At 39.0% G+C, this 20622-nt stretch overlaps 1 protein-coding gene across 1 annotated transcript in view; it reads right to left on the bottom strand.

Annotated features, from left to right (window-relative positions):
* Positions 1-14175: 14175 nt before the first annotated feature.
* Positions 14176-20622, bottom strand: part of MEOX2 (mesenchyme homeobox 2) — a 74365-nt gene continuing 67918 nt past the window's right edge. Inside the window, exon 3 of the mRNA XM_090046879.1 lies at positions 14176-15525. Coding sequence (XP_089903005.1) covers positions 15301-15525 — 225 coding nt within the window. The 3' untranslated portion in view covers positions 14176-15300. The remainder of the gene's footprint in view (positions 15526-20622) is intronic.

Raw genomic sequence — 20622 nt, 5'->3', positions numbered from 1 at the left:
TATTGTATGGGGGTACATCTCAAGTCAGGGCACACCAAGTCTAAGGACGAGCCAGGTCAGAAAACCAAGAGATTGAGAGGTATGTGGAGTCTATCAGCAAGCCAAGTCAGGAAACTGGAAGGTCAAATGAAAAGGAGAATCCACAAGCAAGCTGAATCAGGAAACCAGGAACTCAAGCAGACACAAGCAAGCCAAGTTAGGAAAGAAATTAAATAGAAAGCAGACAGAACCATCAGAAATGCACTCTAAAATCAGGAAGAGCCCAACTGCCCAAATACCTCCTGTTCCTCTCTCCGGATTTATACAGGTGAAGTGTGTGAGATCAGCTGGCAAGAGACAGCAACTCGGGTCTCAGGATGCAGGTAGAAATTCAGCCACTAATGGAGGCCTCATGAAACCATTAGGAACAGCTGTGGGGTGGTGAGTTGAGTTAGGTAGCTACGCTGGTTAGACCAAAGCCCTGGATTCAAGAATTCAGTCTTCACATAGGTGACCGATCCAGCAGTAGATTTGTCAAAAATGAATTGCTTGAACCTAGACTGGAGGTTATTAGGACCTGACATTTTTCAAATAGCTACTGAGACCTATTTCTCAACACTAAGTGAGGCCCTCACACTGGCAATTTGCATCCTCAGTGAATGTGCTGTTTTTAAATGCATGTTGTCTTGCTGTGAATTGTGAAACAGCTTGATACATTTTGCCCTAGAAAAAAACAGCATGGCAGTGCTGGCCACAGCATTTGTAGGACCAGGTTGCATAATTGGGATTCTTTTGGATAGTAGTTTATATGTGCTTAATATAATTACTGCATGTATTCCTGTTTCCTTGCTGCAATACCGATATTTGAGAACTGAATTTACCTTTTGACACTATATATGGTGCTTTCCTAATATTCATGGCATGAATTAACTATGCCAACAGCTAATCTCTTGAAGGGTCAATAGGGTGTTAAGATATAGCATACAAAATTAATTCTTAAATCACATTTAACATGATATTACCACCTACTGTTTTAGACAACAATCTTTTAGTATAGCTGCTACTTTACACCTCTCACAGCTCCCTCGAAATTCATGCGTGTCCAAAAAAATTTCTAAAGTGACAACTTGATGTGCATGATAGCCTAAAGGGTAACATTTTTTTTAAACAACGTGATTTTCTTGAATATGTTGTTGTATGCTCTTTGCTTGTTGGAAGCAATTTGCTTTTCTTTTGGATCCTGGTTTTCCCTCCATCTTGTGTGGTTAAATAATAAAGCTGCAATAATCCACTATATCTTAGTGACAAGAAGAAAATTTTTTGCATTGGAAAACCAAATAATATAGTTGCAAAGTCACTACATGCCTGCCTGAACATGACTTTAATTAAATTTTCAAGGATCAATATAATAACTGGTAAGTAAGAATGACACAAGAAGCTTGAAAATTATAACATTCCATTCTTTAAAAGCCATACTGGAATTATTGCATATGGGAAAGAAGCAGACATAAAGGAAAGAAAAGATATTAAGGACCATTGTAAATTTCTTTCTGCTATGTTTCCCCAGACTCCTGGAAAGCCTTGTCCATGTATTGTATTTCTCTGAGATGCTCACTTGTTTCATTCCAGTGTTTAATGAATGTTTTTGTTTTCTGCAGTAGAAGTAGATTTTTGAATATTTCTAAATATTTTCAATTTTCTGTCCCATTGCTCTCAAAAAAATCTGTAGTTTTCCATTTTTGTCAGTTTTTTTGTTCTTTTATTTTGTATACCATAAGCATCACCAAGTGCTTGTTTATACAAGGCAGACATATTTGTTTCACTAACTCAATTTCAACATCAGGTGGTATCAACTTAGGGTGTGTGTAGACAAAATGAGGGCCCTAAATTAAAAAGGTGGGTTTTAAAAACACTGTTTCAAATTAGGGCTGATTAAACCCCTGTGTCATGCACACACCCTGCTGACTTACCTGCCTCTCTGGCGGCAGGGAGAGGAGGGTGAGCTGCCAGCAGGTGGAGCAGTCCCTGGGCTGTGAGAGAGGGGGTGGTGCTTCCCTCTGTATCTGTGGTGGACCCCCCCAGGCAGCACCACCTGCAGACAACTGACTTGGGCAGTCCTGGGGGCACCACGGCCATGGAGGGAAGCACCGGGCCCCCACGTAGCTCAGGCAGGCAGGCAGGCTCTGGCCAGGGAGGAGGGGACAAAAAAAAGCATCAGGTTCACCGCTTTTCTCGGGCGGAGCTGCTTTCCCCGGCTGCTGCCAGGCTGCCTGCGGGGCTTCCTGCAGAGCTGTATGGAGCCCAGTGCTTTGCTCCACAGCTGTAGGGGCAGCAAACTAAAACTCGTCAAAGGAGTTTTAGTTTGCTGTGCCCTGAGTCATTTTAAGGCGCATTATGCCGCTGAATTTCCTACAGTGGCTGGAATTCATGCAGAATACACTACCGAGCCAGGCAAACAGCAACACCATTAAAGCAGTGCAAAAGCACTGAGCCCACTTTAAAGTGTCATGCACACACACCTCTTGTTTTGTCTACACATGGCCTTAGTTTTAAACCCATCAAAAAATGTTCACAAAGAGAGTTAAGCTGGTGTGACACTTTGTATAGATTGGGCCTCACAGTTGCTTTCAATTTAAAGGATTTGTAGCTCAAGCCATCCTCTAAAATAAGGGTAGTGGAAGGATATTTTTTAAAGCAAGTATATTATTATTATTTATATTGTTAATGTTCTTAAGAGTATTGCCTCTTGACCCAAGCATTTAGCCAATACTTAGGGCCTTGACAGATTGTTTCTTTTAGGGAAAAAAAATGTTTATGTAAGTCAGGCATGGTCCTCGGGGCGCTCCTGTTTTTTCACAGAGAATGTACACAAAGTCTGTACAAAGTCCCGATTCCCTGCAGCACTATGCCAACAAAAAAAGATTTTGTTGGCTTAGCTTAGGTCATACAAAGAAGTGGTGTAACTTCACTGGCAAAAAACTCCCTTCTGTCAGCATAAGTAGTGTCTTCACAGCTTCTATCGCTATGCTGGCATAAGGATAGAAGCACAGACTCACTCCTATGCAGACAAAGCTAGTAGAAATAAACAGCAGGATGCAGTTTAGTTATACTGTTCACAGTTAACAAGCCTGCCTTCCAGGTAGTTCAGTGCCCGAGTTGTTCTGCCTCTTCTCCCTCTCAAAGCCACTATGGCTTGCTCTGGCTTTTCCTGGATTCTGCTGCTTTGCCTCTCACATACAAAGACACACACCATGCCTTAGCTCATATTTAGGCTTTCCCATGCTAGGCTTTGGGCCCTAGTTTCTGTTCTTTCAGCTATGGTTTAAAACAAGGGGACATTTAATTTCTCCTTCATTTAGAATGAATAAATGGTATGTAGTACATTCACTGACTTAACCAGTTACTGACTGATATCAGCCATGGATACCTTCTAACATAGCTGCACCAATAATTTGAATTGATTTCCCTAGCCATCTTTCTAGTGTGTACAACTATAATCCTGCTTTTACTGAACTCAGTGGGAATAATCATATGTGCAGGTGTTTGCAGGACTGGGACATTTAATAGGTATAAAATGTAGAGATAAAGAGGTAAAGCATTTTCTCAACCACTTTTTTATTTGATATTTCATTGAGGCTTTTCGTAAGTTCATCCTTAACAAGCTGGCTTCAATTTCAGTAGATCCTGGCTTCAACCTCATTAAGGTTGTCTCCGTGCTGTTGTTGGGACTTTAATCCTTCCCTCCGAAGTCTCTCAAGAGTCTAAATTAGCTTTTAACAGGACTCTGGCTCAGCCAGAAAGGAAATCATCTCAATAATGCTGCATGCCAATGCTTTGTGTACAACTCATTATCACAATATGCTAAGAAAGTTAGAGGTGAAAGCTGATATTGAAAACATAAGCAGAAATCCTTTATCAAAGTAAAGCTGTTCTTTCATAGTAGAAGAGTGGCCAGAGTTCTATATTGTAGCCCTCTTCCTAAGGTTACAGCATGTATTCAAGGGAACTGAATTTATGGGTGTAAGTACCAAGAAAGATTTTGTTTTGGGAAATTTAAACATTTGATTCAACCCACATGCTTTAGCTTTATTAAAGTTTTTGAGTGTCGCCACAATGTACACTGCTGTACAAGTCATCTCAGTCCTGAAAATCTCTACTCTTGCCTATGTTAAAATTCCATTTAGTGTTCTGGTACGCTGTACTTTCCCAACAGAATATGGTAATTTTAGGCAATTCCAAGGTTATACCATGCTTGACACCTGACTTCACTTTAGTAACACCTGCCTGGAGTATAATTAGCAGTCCACTTTTTAAAAAGCACTTCCATACACCACAGATGGCATTTTTCATACCAGACAGGCAACGATGTATGTTGGAAGCCAGCCAAACTGTCTGCAAAAATGGTGAGAAATTCAAGACAGACATCTGAGTGGAAGGAAAGTTTTACCTTTTTTTCCTCTTACTGTATATGAACATCTGTTTAAACCTGCCCTATATAAGGTACTTTATTATTTCTTATCTACAAACTACAAATATTTCTATAGGAAAGCACCATAGAAAATTTCCAATATTTTGGTTTTTAAAAAAAAAACACTTTAATAATGCAAAAAGGATGACCTGTCAAGTCTAGAAACCCAATTTTATAAGATACTTGTCATAACGAAAAACAATAAAATGGCTTCTAAGCAAGATTTTTGAGAGTGACTAGTGGTTTGGGGCACCAAAAACTGAGTTACAATAAAGGGGCTCTAGTCGACAAAAGAGGGGTGCGCAGAACATCATGAAGTCTGGGATCCTAAGAAGCGTCTCAGTGACAGTACCCAAAGTCAATAGTTCCTTCCAAAACTCTTGGCCTGTGTTCTGTTCTCTGAATATGAACTTGTGAGTGTACTTTGGGCCGGATCCAAATACCATTGAAGTTAATGGATATTTTTCCATTGATTTTAATGGGATTTGGATCAGGCCCTTTATTTTTTTTAAAGAAACATTTCTCTCTTACCTCTTGCAAAAAAAAAAATCCCAAAAAACCCAACGTTATAAAAAGAGACCTAAATACTAATTACTGCATTTGGCCATTGAGAAATCGAACAATATTAATTAAATATGGTAACATAGAAGAGGAACAGCAACATACTGTCTCTAAATTGCAGATTCTATGCTTTTCAAATGAAAAGATTGTTCAAACATTTTCTGGCTGTAGTTCTCATATGCAAACAGTCATATGAATCATAAAAATGCACATACAAAACTATTCTTTATGGGTTATAGTTATATTTGCCTTTTCTCCCTCAGCTGGAATGCATATTTCTGTGGCAGTCGCATACAATTTTTGCAAGCGTACTTTTCAAGATAAATTTTTAATCTTGGCAAATACACGTTTCAGTGTTTTTTTTCAGCTGTACATGTGACTTGTTTGACAATGTGGTAAGCATTCAAAACTGACGAACTTCACTCCATAATTAAACACAAATAGCCACAGTGTAATAAAAATGAGTATGTGTTCAATTAGATTTCTGACAGTATCGAAGATCATAATATTAGACAGAGTCAGGTATATGATGCCCAAGGAAATTCAAAATCCCCAGATATTAAAATTTACCTAATTTGCATGGATGTTTGACCTGTTTATTCCTCAAAATGTTTTTGGAGCTAACATGTGAAAGAAGTTACATGGTGTACAAAACCTACACCATGTAGTCATAGGCAGAACAAGGAAGTTCAGAGCATTTGAAACCATGGGCACCTATACACATGCTGAACATCTGGTCCAATGCATGCTAATTAGCACGCTCCAGCAGCATCCATGTCACATATATTCAGCGTCTCCACACTTCAAAATGGCAATGGGGGAGCTTTAACTAAAGCTCATTGAATGAGCTTTAGTTAAAGTGCCCATGCTGCCATTTTGAAGTACAAAGAGGCTGAATACATGCATCACTGCAGGTGCTTTAATTAGAGTGGCTCTTGAAGCTGCTGTAATTAAACCGCACCCCCCATGCCTCCACCCCACAGCACATGTAAAGATGCCCCATCTAACTACTCTGTTATAATACATTACGCTACAATGTACAATGGAAATACCATATGTTAGATTTGCAAATTTTGCAGTAATTAAAAACAAACAAGGAAAAATACTAAATAACTACATTCCAGCTTTATGTAACATTAATAGGGTTATGCCCATTCATTCTAAGGTTAAGAATGCCTTTGAATATCAGCTATATTAATCTTATATTTTTAAACACGCAAGCATATTGCAACACAGTTTATATTTAAAATATTACATTCTACAAAAAATATGCAACCATAAAATAAAAACAGGAATGGTATACCACTAGATGTTATCAGTAACAAAATATTCTGGTTAATTACTTCTCTGTTTAAAGAAGGATGCACCATTTTCTATCATTTAACAGTCCTGTGTATTAAAATAGCATTTTATAAATCGTGTTTACTCTGTACCAATACAATACCTGCCTTATATTTATAAAATACATGGCTAATATTTCTACATTGTTAGTGAAAAAAACGTTTCTAACATAAAATCATGTTGTTTTTGTTTAAGAATAAGAAAGAATGTTACTGAATAATCTCAAATATGACAAGAACCAGTGAGCGGTCATCCCTCTCTTCCATGAAAAATCCTGCAAGAGTAGGATGCTTCAAGAGGAACTATTCACAAAAGTTTTTTCCTGGTATTTCCATTGGGTCTGTCATGCAATTCTAAGGTCTTGTCAACATGAGACTTCCAAGCTGTATTTGGTATAATTATACTAAATAGCTAAAACCATTATACTTACACCAGTATAACTCCTCCATATGGATACACTTACTCTAGAGTGAAGATAGCTTTTCTTATCTTGTCTTAAACTGTTTCCATAAGCTAAATCAAATAAAGTTCTTATAACAGAATAAGTATCCACACAGGCTAGGCACAGGCATTCAAAAAGCCCAAGGCAGAATCTAAGTTATGCAGCTTTCTGTAAGCGATATAGTTTAGACCAGTAACAAAGAAAACCCACATTTGCCTTTTGGGGTGGTGAGAGGGGAGCGGTAAATCTTAGATTCTGTTCTGCCATTTTTAAACCAGTACCAATCTAAACTGTGCCACATACAGAAAACTGTGCAACTCAGCTCAATTCTGTCTTGGGCTTTTTGAATGTCTTTACCTAGCTTAAGTGTGCCAGATTTCTGGGCTAGGAACAGGCATTACACATAAACCCGTTTAAGTGATCAGAAACTGGTTTAAAGCTGTAACAGCATAGATGTTGCGCATAAACTGGATTGAAAAATGGCTGAACCCAGCTTGAGATAAACCTGGCTGAATATAGTATCAGACGTAACTGATTTGGGTCAAACCAGTTTTTTCAATGTCTGCCTCAGACCCTCTGCTGGTTTTAGCTACACCAGACACCCCCAGCATCCCAGCATAGTCTCTGGGCTGGGCAGGGCTCTCTGCTTCACAGCCCAGATGGCCTCACCCCTCTGCTCGTCCCCATGCCCCCTCTCCCCCGTCTCACCACTCGCTGCTTAAGCAGAGATTCATCTCTCTCACAGCATGGTGCTGTGTAAGGCAGATAAGGCAGTGTCCACTTAGGGCTTTTTGGAGGTAATCAACAGCTCAGGTGGTAATTTCCTAGCATTCCTTACTTTGCAAAAAACTGTTTAAGAAGAGCTTGTAATGAGCAAGGCTTTGTTTTCTGATGGGGTGTTAAATGCTGATAACAGAGCTGATAAATGCTGGTACCAAGGTGGGGAACCCCTCCTTAATCACAGTGTCCTCATGGGGGCCTGGCCACACACCCCTCAGCAACCTGCAAAAGGGAAGGGAGGGCTGCTCTAGTGCCCCCTGGCTTCTAACCTGAGCCACTGTAGGCATGTGCCTGCATTTCCGGGATGTCTGTCTGGGTTACAAAGTGATTTAACCTAGCCTGGTTGGACTAACCTGCAACAATTGAATCAATTCAGGCTCACGTTTTTTGAACATCTGCCCCTAGCCCTGGTGTGGGAATAGACCAGAGTTGGGTTCCAAATTTCTGTTCTGTTATGTGTATAGACCAGTTTTGGATCACTTATAATGGTAAAAGTGTAATGTCTGTACCTGGCCACAGCAATTTATGCTCATATAACTATACACCATTATCTTACTTCATTTTCCACTGGAAAGTTCAAGCAATGTAAACAAGTCCAGGAGTCACATGAATATATGGAATTAATGACAAACTAGAGCCATCCATGTTGAAGCCCTGTACCTCCAAGGCATATCTCTCTTCTTTATCTGTTTTACCTTCACAATTTGGTTCCTATTTGCATCTTGCTGGGCAATTATCATCTACTATCCTAATTACCAAGGTGGATGTAATGAAGGAATGATGAACACTCACTCAGATTCTCCCTTTATTTTCTTTACTCCTTTCATTTATGGATAGTCAGCATGCTGTCTAGGAGAAAGACAGATGCTGCTTGGAAGTGGTTATTCTCCCTCTTCCATATACAGAAGTGTGTGAGCTGTGCAGGTGGTGATAAAGACCCAAATATTTTATAGTATTTAAATAGTATACCAGAAGCAAGGCAGTGTGGCCCAGTTAATAGGATATTGGACTGAGATTTAGAAGACCACTAGCTCTGCAGCTGACCCATTAGGTGACCATGACAACTCCATTTATCTCTCTGAGCTTTAGTTTCTCTCATCTGTAAAAGGTGGATAATAGATACTTTCCTTTCCTTTCTAAAACACTTTTGGCATCTATAGAAAAAAAGTCTTGTACAAAAAGCTGATTATTATTTCCCTCCACAACATAAATACTTTGTTTAGGTCATTCAGTGACACATTCCCTTTATGTAGTGATTAAACATAAGTTGCTTCAGATAGTTTATTCTCAGTCAGTTGAAAAGACACAACTGTTCATGAAGCATCTAAAGATAAAAGTAAAATTATGGTATTTCAGAAATTAAGACTGGGACAAAGTCTTCATGCATTTGTAAACAGTTTTAATGCATTGTGGGTGCTACTGGAAGAAAAATAATAGATTAATCTGCTCTAGGAGAAAATTTTAATACTATTGCTATTTGGAAAGCTCCCATGTCTTGTTCTATTACAATGGGACCAAGCTGACAAAAATCTCTCAGCGACTAGCAGCTGTCATTGAGAATCATTGTAATGAATGGGATGTCATTTTTGAAAAACCCACCCTGAAAACACTGGGGGCCAACCTTTTTGGCAGACATGCAACAGATTTGCTCCACATCCTCCCTGAATGTTGCTCCAAACCCCTTTCTCTGCCTGATCTGTTGCTCTGCTTCCTGTTCCCTACTCTGTGCTCCCTGCCCAATCTGCTGTTCTGCTTTCTGCTTCCTGTCCTGTGCCCCCTGCTTCATCTTCTGCTCTTCTTTCTCCTTCCTGTCCCCTCCTCAATCTTCCACGTGCCACACACAGATGCTGCTCATAACTCTTACAGCACTCGTGGCCCATGCTGGCCACCCTTACCCTAAAAGATTAAGCACTTTTGTGGATCCTTCTGGTGGGTTTCTGAGATAACTGTGACGCACATAATCTTGGTACTTTTTGTATTTATCCCAGGGATGGTCAAACTTCAGCAAACGTGCCACAAATGGCCTGGGTAGCCTGTGTGCATAGCAAGTGCCAAACCAGGGAAGGGAAATCAGCATAGAAGCAGAAAAGGCAAGAAGCAGAAAGAAGAGCAGCAGATTGGTCAGGGGAAGGGGATCAGAGTTGTACTTGAGAAAGGTGCAAAGCCAATTTGTGGCATGCCTGCCAAAATGTTGGCCTCCATGGGTTGATACCAATTTAAGTAACAGAAAGCCAGATGAATTGAAGTAATACTGTGGTAGATTTATAAAGGACATGGAGGGAGGAGATAAAGATGCTTTATTTCTTTAAAATAATGTATAAAAATATTAGTATAAAATCGACTCCTACAGCATTGTCACTCCTATTGAATGTCCTCAAGCGTGATAATAATGCTGTGGGTCCTACATTCAAAATGAATTTAAATACAGGTAGATGAATTCTAGCCAAGAAGCTGAGAAGGAACTTGTTATTCTGAGCTAATAATTTACATCACCAAAAGTCCTGCACAAGCTATTGCAGTATATTAAGTGCATTTTTTAAAATAGCACATGTACCAAATTTGTACAAGATTCTCCCTTTTAGGCCATGTAGGTTACATTGCTATATATTTAACTTTCACTACATAATTGGTTAAATGCTACTCTTAAAAATATCCTCAACCTTGTAGCTGATCTTAATTACTGAATATACTTTATTAAACATGTACTCTATTAAATAAAAAAAAAGTTAATGTGAAACCCAGCTTATTTTGCAAACTGTGGAAAGGCACAGTTAGGGAGGTCTTCTCTTATACTTTCTTTGACCTTCTTTTTTTTTTTTTTAATCAATTTTCATAGTTACCCTTGGAGAAGGAAAGGAGGAAGAGAAAAAGAGAAGGGGGGGGAGAGAATAAAAAACACAAGCATTTTGTGAATTCCCAAACCTCCTCAATTTTTTAAATAAATAATTTTAGTCAGCCAATAAGTAATGGTGTGTTCTTTAACCACACCTCTTGAATTGTTATCAGTGATACAAATACATGAACTGGAAGTAAACAAAAAAAGGAAAAGAAAAAGTTGAGGCCCCTTAATAAAGAAGAAATTAACCTCCTTAAACAAGGACAGCTTTATATGCTAAAGATGACCAAAGAATGTAATCCAATAATCCACAAAACTAAAATATATTAAAAAAGAAACTGTTTAAATATATAAGTCTTTAAAGGCAATTTAATTCAGTTTTTAAAAAGATTATAGTCATCATTCCTAGTTCAAGTCCTATTTCAGGCTTATTAATGCATTGAGAATAGGAGAGTCACAGAATGATGGGCTCTAGACACAGAAGCAACAGTTTACTGTAGCTCCAATAATTGCAAAGTTAACATCTTCCATGCAGGATTCACTAGTAGTCAAAACCGGTGGATGGAAAGCCAATTTGGCAGGGTTTCATTTGTGACTACTACTGACCAGTTTTGTGATCTTGAGCAAATTATTATCTGTGTGTGCCTAATTTCATTCAGCTGTAAGCAGTAGTTTCCATGTAGGTATCCAAGATACCTTAGACTGAAACTGGTAGAAATACTGTACACTCTGAGAAATCACAAGCAGAGGAAAGAAAAAAATGAAACGTGAAACAGTTCAAATCAAACTTCTTTTCTCAGGTGTGGCTTTATTTACACAAAAATGCCTGATCTTGCTAAGAATCTCTTAACGTCACACACTGAAAGTAATCTCACTGGTTTCAATGAGCAAGTCTTTCCACAAGCACATTTCAAATCAAGGGCTAAGCAACCCAAAGCAACTAGCTATCAGAGCCTGCCACCTTTCAGCAATCTGAAAGCTGCTAAGCACCCCCTTTCTTTACTGTCCAACCCAGGAAACCTGGGTTGTCCTGTAACTTCTTTCATCAGGATGCTGTAAATATGAGGACCCTTGAATAAAACCTGCTTTGTGAAAGGCTCCCGAAGTTTTACAAGGGCTTATCAGGTTTTCAACTGGCCTGTGTTTGGTCCTCATACTGGGAAAACAGAATAAAGGTGCAAGGAGCTATCTCCACTCATGTCTGCACTCCCCCAGTACAAGTATCACTCTTTCTGCATTTATAGATAAAGAACTCCTAGAAACTTATGCCAATTCCTCTCACAGTGATCCATTGCCAAGCAGCTTTCAATAGGAGTCCTGGTGCCATTTGTACAAAGATGGAGCTTTCAAATTTAGAGACTTGTAAAATTATTTTAAAAAGTGATCTTGGAAACACTTTTGCACATGCTTAAGTTTACATATATCCTCCATTCATTTAATACTTTCTTCAGGCAAACTAATACAATAGTATGCAGAATTTCTAAGAGCATGTAAACAAGTATATTTTTTCTCTCATTAGAAGTAATGTGACATTGTGACCTGTCCTTCTGCATATTAAAGACAGGTTGGTTGACACTTAAAAAAAAAAGTGATTCTTTTGAAGAGAGTAAATTCTATGTGCAATAACACTTAGTCAGATTTTGCTACCATTGATCATACTGGTTGCTACTTTAATTTACAAGTATCCTGAATAAAATGAATGTAGCTACTCATAGTGTAAGATACAACTCAAAGTGCATTGAAGGGGAGCAGAATCTTGCCCAGCCTTGTTGAGCATTATTTTAACATTACCTTAATGTTAAAATGTTAAAGAACAAATCAAAGGCTGAATCCAGAAATGTTATGGTCTAATTTTACACCTGATACTAAGGACAGCAAGAAACAGATAAGGCTCATAATGTTAATTTAGAATGATGCATCAAGATACATTTACCACTATTTTATTATTAATACTAATTTCTAAAGCTGTGGCCTATATTTGGAAAACAAAAATGCAGAAAAGTTTCAGCTTTAGAGAAGCTTTTTTAAAAAATAAATTCAAGCCAAATTTAGCTTGAATTTGGTAAATAACTTCAGCTGAAAAAACATGGAAAATTTGGGAACAATAACTTTTTTGCAACAACCTATTTGAAAGCAGTGTTTTGTATTACAATATAGCTAGATTTAATATAAGCAAGATAAAACAAATAAAAATGATACATTTCATCTTAAAACACACAAAACTTCTGAAACTGGAAATTAAGTTTTTCTCTCTCTCTGAATTTATACTTTGCCCACTAAATATATATATGTTAGAGAGAGGGAGAGGGGAGAAATTATATATATATATATCTATACAAATTTCTCTATCCAAATCCAATATCAAATCATTTTGGACAATGAGGATATTCAACAGATAAAAGTTAACATTTATGAACCATTAGTAACTACAGTGTAATGTTAGAGTGTGGAAGAGTCTCCCAAAGAAAGTGATGGATACAGCAGCATTTAGACTTTTAAACTCGATCTACATCAGAAGATCAGCATGTGATATAGGGTATTGACTAAAGTAACAAGTGAATCACACTTAGAAACATCTCATAGAAACATTTCAGCCAGCCTCTGCCATTTTGTCTGGAACATTTCTGAATGCTGCAGTCTCCTCTAGCACTTAAGACAGGCCCCAGGAACCCACGGCCCTGCTGCTTGCTTACAGGAAAGGCAGGGCAGAAGGGAGGGGAGGAGAGTGGATTGCTGAGCAGAGGTAAGCAAGGCGGGGGTTCCCTAGCCCTGCCACCCGGCGTCTGGCACTCTAGCTCCAATCCTCTCTCTCATGTCTCAACCCAGCAGAGAAGTAGAGGGAACTCTAGAACCAGCCCTGGGACTAGGCAGAATTAAGCCCAGCAGCAGGTCTGGCAGGGATGGGAGTTCCAGTGAGACCCTTGCAGCACCCCAGGACCTGGAGCAGGACCCAATGCCTGGACAGCAGGCAGACTGTCCACCTGCTGTCCCTTCCTTCTCCATCCAGATGTAAGAAACGGTGAAATGCTCTTAAATAGGACTTTATTTCAAGAGGTACTATTTTGGACCGTTTCAGCCACTTTAGTATGTTTCAAAAGGCTTCTCTGTGCGTACAACTGGCCCTTAGAAACATCTTTAATTGTTACATATGTCCACACCAAGAAAACAAATCTACATTGGAAAGGAACTGGATTATGTTATAGAATGGTCATCACCACGTTGAATACTTAAGATGCTACAGTACTCACAGCTGTGTATCACTGGTAAATTCTTATTGGTACTTTGTTTTTAAGACTTCCGTTAAAATAATCCAACTTCCTTTACTTTTCTTTTCTTCCATTCCTGTTTATCTCCTATTTCTGGTTGCTTAATAACTTTGTTTTGAGCAGCTTACTTTTACAAAAGTATTACAACGAAGCTTTACATCACCTTTCTGAGCAGTTACCCTTTTCTCCATTTCCACAAGACACAACAGAATCTCCGTTTAGCATCTGCCTCAGATCTGGGAAAATGGTTTAATGTGCTCTTGTTGTTTTTGGCTGCAGACATCATTAGCTGAGGACTGCTTTTTCCTGCTAGAGGAAAGAGTTTCCCAAATGGATCAAGGTAGGAGGTTCATCCAAGATCAAAAGCGTGAGTTTGAAAACACAGTTTTGCATTGTCCAAAGGAGGACAAGATGTAGGAAGGCCCAAAGTGCAAGAGCTGGTTAAATTTAAAAAAAAGAAAATACTTATATGCTTCTTATGAATCACTGTATGGAGACCAGATTTATTTAAAAAGGATCATTTATTAAACATTTTTTCTTTACAAAGTACAATCAATGTTTTGTATTCAGGTTTGCTTTTTGGGTTCAGCTGTATGTACACAAAAGTCTGTAACAGAAAACATGTCTCAATTTTACATTTGGGACATAATACTGAGTTTTATTTTGGAGTCATATAGTTGATTGCTACCAACATAAGCAGTCAATAAAAACTGTCAACTCGTCTGCTGGTTTTAAAACCTCAAGATGAAGACATAGCATTTCTACAGAGTGTAACACTTACCAAGGTACTCAACTGCAACGTAGTAGTGATGTGTAACTCTTAATGGAGATGAGGAAAAAAGGACAAAATAAATTCTGAACATGAGTGGAACATTAAATTCTTTCTGGCAGGTCACTGGACTACCCTTATGATCCTAAAAAATCACTTTTGCAGTTATAAAATAAGAAGAATTGAGGAGATAGGTAAGTTTAATAATACCCTATTAGCAGCAGTTGATAGTAAATGCAACATAAGGTTTGTTTTGTCTGTAGTACAAGGACATGCCCTATCAGACACTACTGTACTGTTCTCTACTTGAACACAGGTGTCTGCATGTATTGTATGTCTTTGAGAAAACAAAACAAAAATAAAGAGACAAGAAGCCATTTATCGTCATGAGTGACTATTGCCATCAGCTAATATGAATGCATTGCTAAAATTAGTGAAGACAGGAAAATGCTGTAAGGTAAATATATACAGAGTTAAAATACATTTCTTATCCACTAGATAGTGATTTTGTGGCACTGTGGTTTTTTCAGAGTATAACGTCTTTTGAGCAATGTAATCTTCAGTGCAAGCTAAAGCAAAAATACCTGCCCGCCATCATAAACATGACAAACACATCTGGAATGTTCAAAGCAAGTTCATCTTCCACTTCTCCACTCTTGAGGCACCTTTAAGACATGGCACTTACTGTAAACCATCTAAAAATCAAGAAAAGCAGACATGATATGCCTGAATTTTTCATTTCAATTTTAAAAAAAAATTGCTGCCAGAGTCACTTGCATACGTAAACGATGCCTGTGTAAGGCTTGCCATCGTAGCATTTCTTTCCTGAGAACGGAGCTGGGATCATCTCTCTGAGTATCATAAGTGTGCATGCTCAGAGCTGTGATCACTGTCGTGGCTGTCATCATTCGCTAGTGAGTCCCCCGTGTGCTGGAGGCTAGCTGCACCAATTCCAGGAAGCTCGGAGGGAAGCAGTGTGCCCTTTTTCACATTTACCAGTTCTTTTTCCCGGGCGGCCGCCCCTTGCTGGCCCCCCTTTACCCGCTTCCATTTCATTCGTCTGTTCTGGAACCAAACTTTTACCTTAAAAAAAGAAAGACCAGACAGAGTTATTGTAAGTTATCAAAATTATTTATTAGCATTCCAAAAACTAACTGTGCTTTACTTATGTAGTACCCAACAGCACATGAGGTTCTTCACAGAGCAAAAACAAGGATAACAGGTTTTCTCTAAAGAGCTTCAAACTGATGTTAGACAATGTAACACAAGTGCATGCATGTGCAGATCTAGGGTTTTGAAAAGGACAGGGTGCAGATTTTGTTTCATTAGTCCTGCAGTCATTATAGCTAAATGTGCATTGCTTATTTAGGTTTGCAATATGAAATATAGCCTTCTTGAGTGTCTTGACAGTGTATCTAATACTTCACTGTTATTCATTCTACCCCCCGAGTTAAAATTACCACACCCAAGTTAAGGCTTTTACCTAGAGCTACAAACAGTCTGCAGGCCTGTGAAATAGAGGACTGAGACTGCCAGGAATGGCTAACAAACAACAAAATTGCTTGATTAATGGAACACCAAGACCATTAAAGAGGAGAGAGGGTCATTAATACCTGTGGAGTGTAGAACAATCGAGAGGAATCAAGTAGTTATTATAATAAGCCATGCAGTCAATGAATAAGCCCTCAGCACTGCCTGAGTAGAAATGCTGCTGCCTCTCCCAGGCAGTTGGTTTTAAACTTTGAGTGGAGTAGGAATCAAGGGGGCCAACAGCATCACTGCACCTCCAGACCAATCCCATAGTAAACAACAGGAGGAATGGGATGATGAAATACAAATGGCCTCACAATAAGAAAGTAACACAGTTTCCTAAAATACACAGCACTGCTACAATGCCCTCCACCGGAGGATCTTAAAGCTCCTTAAAACATTAGTAATTCTTATATCAGTATTTTCCTCATTTCAGAGAGAAGGAAATTGATCATATAGGTGGGATTAAATGACTGTGCCTTAATACTGATTTATACCCCTCCCCCCTTATTTTCACAGGTTTTCAAGTATTTCTTTCAAAGTATGCTAGCTACCTGGGAAGTATACAATGGAACAAGAGAGTTTTGCTCTAAAACAGGACTAGAGAAAAACAAGTGGGCTTTTTTTTCCTTCCCCCAATTAGTTTCAACCCAACAAGCACTTCTAATATACCCTCTTCCCAGAATTCTGTCTTACTGGTATTAGCAATAGCACTGGATGGGGTTTTTTCCCAGAAAAGTATTTTAGTTGCAAATAAATAAATGTTGGTGAAAAGGCACTGAAATCATTCACAAATTTGAGTCAAAATTCAATTAATAGTTTCAGCCAAAAGAAAACAAATCAAAATTAAACCTTTTTTGAAATTTAGCTGTCTTTTTAAATTAAGCTGCAAAAATCCTGCCCAATATGAAAGACTGTGGTCCACCTGAATTTTTTATTTGCTTGTCTTGTAACCAAACGAAAAAAAAAATGCTTGCATACACCTGAAATAATTCTCTCCTGCTACCAATTATTCAAAAACTTCAGGTGAGTGATTTTGTAACTGTATGGGGGGAGGGGGGAAGGAGCAGAGGGAACTCTCAAACATACCATGCAAAAATGGTCGTGATTCCAGATCCACCCCGTCATTGATGCTGAAGGTAAATTTTGTAAAAAGGGAGAAGTAAAAACACCTACGTTAACATACCACAGTTAATGCTGAATTAGAATTCCCTCAACCATATCTTTTTGTCCTTTTTAACATGAAGAGTTTGCACAAAATTTTATAAAGCAAGAAAAATTTCTCCCTAGAAAGTGTTTTTGAAATCTTGGCATATTATCTGCTGTGTTTAGTAGGATGCATTTCAAAGTTTTCAAAAGACATGGCAAGGAGTAGTTCACAGCAGGACACATCATCCAACATGAGTAACAGCACCACAAAAATGCTGTTTTACTGAATTTATTTTGTATGTCCCAGAAATCTCAGTGTTTAACCTTTTGTATTTTGAATTTTATATTAAAATTTTACAATATCATAATTAAATTCTGAAGGTTACAATTTGTTCTTGTATTTACTTTTCTTACAGCATTGCTATTAAAGTCAGTCTGAACTATTAAAGATGACTATTTGGAAACCAGACAAAACTCATTTTAAGTTAGTTAAGAGCTTATCATTCTAGCACATCTTTTCCTTTAGTCTACCCATCAGAGTAAAAAAATCTGGCTAGTAAAGAAAATGTGTGTAAAGCGGAAGATATTTATTACTGACTGCTGTGATGTTGGGAATTATCATACTTGGGTCATATATCAGAGGCTTCCATAGGAACAGTGTCTTCTAAAGGGCATAAGTCCTATGCTATACTGGCAGCTCTTCTGGGGAAGTTATAGATGTCGTTTTTTACAATGAAGTTTGCCTTGTAAAAGACACTACAGCACTGATGCCAAACACTGTAGTAAAGCTGCAATATTAGGGAAAGCAGAAAAAAAGGACACTGGATTACACATTGTTATTACAAAATATGATCTTTTTTCCCTTAAATAAGCATCCTAAGGATGTTTTTCCTTCAAAGGAAAATGTGTGCACATTTAAAGTAGTAGGGTGATGTATATCTGTGTTGACCCAGGAATTATGCAAGGGGCAAAGATTTTTTAGGGGGATATCTTTTATTGCACCAACTGCATAGGTGGGATAGAGTTAGACAAGCTTCAAATGCAAGACATGAAGATGAAGAAAGTCTTGCATTCAATAGCTTGTCTAACTCTATCCCACCTATGCAGTTGGTCCAATAAAAGATATCCCCCTAAGAAATCTTTGCCTCTTGATAATTAAAAGGTCTGAAGTAGCACTCAGGATATTGTTGTGACTCAGACATCAGAGGACTATAACACTGGTTCTTGAACCTTGCCTGCCTATGTCCTTAGACCAACATGGCCACAACCAAAAACTCAGTATTCATATCATGAAGACACAATTACCAACCACTATCTGCTACTTCAGCTCATGAACAGAATTAAATCAAACAAACTTACAAAATCACTGGTAATTCTTTTAGTTGAAAGATTGAAGAACTGAACTAAATGCGAGTGATCCAAGCAATTGCTGTTTCATGAATTTGACTTTTACTATTAGTAACATAATAGAATAAAAATTAAGGATAAAAAATGCTTGGGAGATTTATGCATTAGAACATTTTGTATAGCAAAATCATACTCTGGGAAGTTATTCAAATTAGCTTATACAGGGCATGGACAAATGTTCAGTACTGTACATTTATAGCGACTTCTAAAGGAGAGGGGTAGAAGCTTCTTGGGAACATGCAACAGCTGTTACACTGTAACTATAATGTGTATGATTCTCCCTAGTCTTCTGTAACTTTGACCCTGGATGAAACCTGGAGTGGTTTTGCTACATTTGCATTGCTACAGGCTGATATAAGTTACATTCCAGTCCAAACAGCAGCTTCCCCTTCCCTTTTGCAGCTGCTATGTTTCTCCATACCCACAATCATATCAATTTAAATTAAGCAGAAGAGGCATAGAAAAAACTAGAGGGTACTAATAAATAGCAGGTAAGTAAATAAAATTGTCTATTCGACAATCACAAAATGCTAGTTCCTGTTTTAACATCCTCAGTGTTCTGAAAAAGCAAGAGAAAAGCAGATTAAAAAGACTCAGAGGTAACTGGGAAGACTCAGAAACAACACAAAGAAACACCAAAGAAAAATATCAACAGTCATAAAAAGAACCAACAGCAGGATATAAATAAATGAAACAACTTGGAAAATACAAGCTAATATATCTAGGTGAAAAGTCCTCCCCAATATGGAAATATTGGAAGCAGTAATGCCGAAAGAAAGAGAAGTTTGATAGCAGACAGCAAGATTGAAAGCAGGGTTGTCATATGATGTAGCAGTATAAATACTCAAAATGCACACACAGAATGTGTGGGTGCACACAGGGAAGTAACTAGCAGAAATACAGTACCCTGGTTCTGTCAGGCTTTGGTGCGACTGTATTCATTTTTAGGCACATGATTACGACCTTAACAAAAAATCTGGAGGTTGCAACTAGGGGGAAATATGAAAGTGTCAGATTAAGAAAAAGAATCCTGGGTGAATCTTAGAGTAGTTTCATAGTTTCATAGTTTCTAGGGTCAGAAGAGACCTGAGCAGGTCATCTAGTCCAACCCCCAGCCATGGCAGGAAGGAGTACTGGGGTCAAACATCCCCAGCAAGGTGTTCATCTAGCCTCCTCTTAAAGACCCCGAGGGTAGGAGCCAGCACCGCTTCGCTTGGAAGTTGGTTCCAGATCCTAGCTGCCCTGACAGTGAAGTAGCGCCTCCTGATATCTAGCCAAAATCTACCCTCTGCCAGCTTGTGACCATTATTCCTGGTCACTCCTGGCGGTGCTCGGGGGAACAGGGACTTCCCCAGTGCTTGCTGGTCCCCTCTGACTAGTTTGTAAATGGCCACTAGATCCCCCCTCAGCCTTCTCTTGTGGAGGCTGAATAGGTTCAGGTCCTGTAGCCTCTCCTCGTAGGGCCTGCCCTGCTGCCCCCGATCATGCAAGTGGCCCTCCTCTGGACCCTCTCCATGTTGTCCACATCCCTTCTGAAATGCGGCTGGACTCCAGCTGTGGCCTGAACAGTGCAGCATAGAAGGGGATTATCACCTCCTTGGACCTGCTTGAGATGCATCTGTGGATGCATGATAGGGTACGGTTGGCCTTCCTGACTGCATCTCCACACTGCCAGCCCATGTTCATCTTGGCATCAGTGATGACTCCAAGATCCTTTTCTGCCTCTGGACTGATAAGAAGGGAGTTCCCCAGCCTGTAGGTATGGTGCTGGTTGTTCCTCCCCAGGTGCAGTACCCTGCACTTGTCGGTGTTGAATCCTATCCTGTTCTCATCTGCCCACCCCGTAACCTGTCTAGGTCTGATTGTAGCCTATTCCTCCCTTCTAGCATGCCCACATCCCATCACATCTTAGTGTCATCAGCAAATTTGAACAGGGTGCTTTTTACCCCCTCATCCAAGTCACTGATGAAGATGTTGAACAGTGCAGGCCTGAGGACTGAGCCCTGCGGAACCCCACTGCCCACGTCCTTCCAGGTCAAATATGACCCATCCACCACCACTCTCTGGGTGCGGCCCTCCAGCCAGTTGGTGACC

The sequence above is a fragment of the Crocodylus siamensis genome, chromosome 5, assembly GCF_052110815.1.
Source record: "Crocodylus siamensis isolate JL-2025a chromosome 5, ASM5211081v1, whole genome shotgun sequence".
Taxonomy (NCBI): Eukaryota; Metazoa; Chordata; order Crocodylia; family Crocodylidae; genus Crocodylus; species Crocodylus siamensis.
This window is presented reverse-complemented; position numbering and strand designations above follow the sequence as displayed.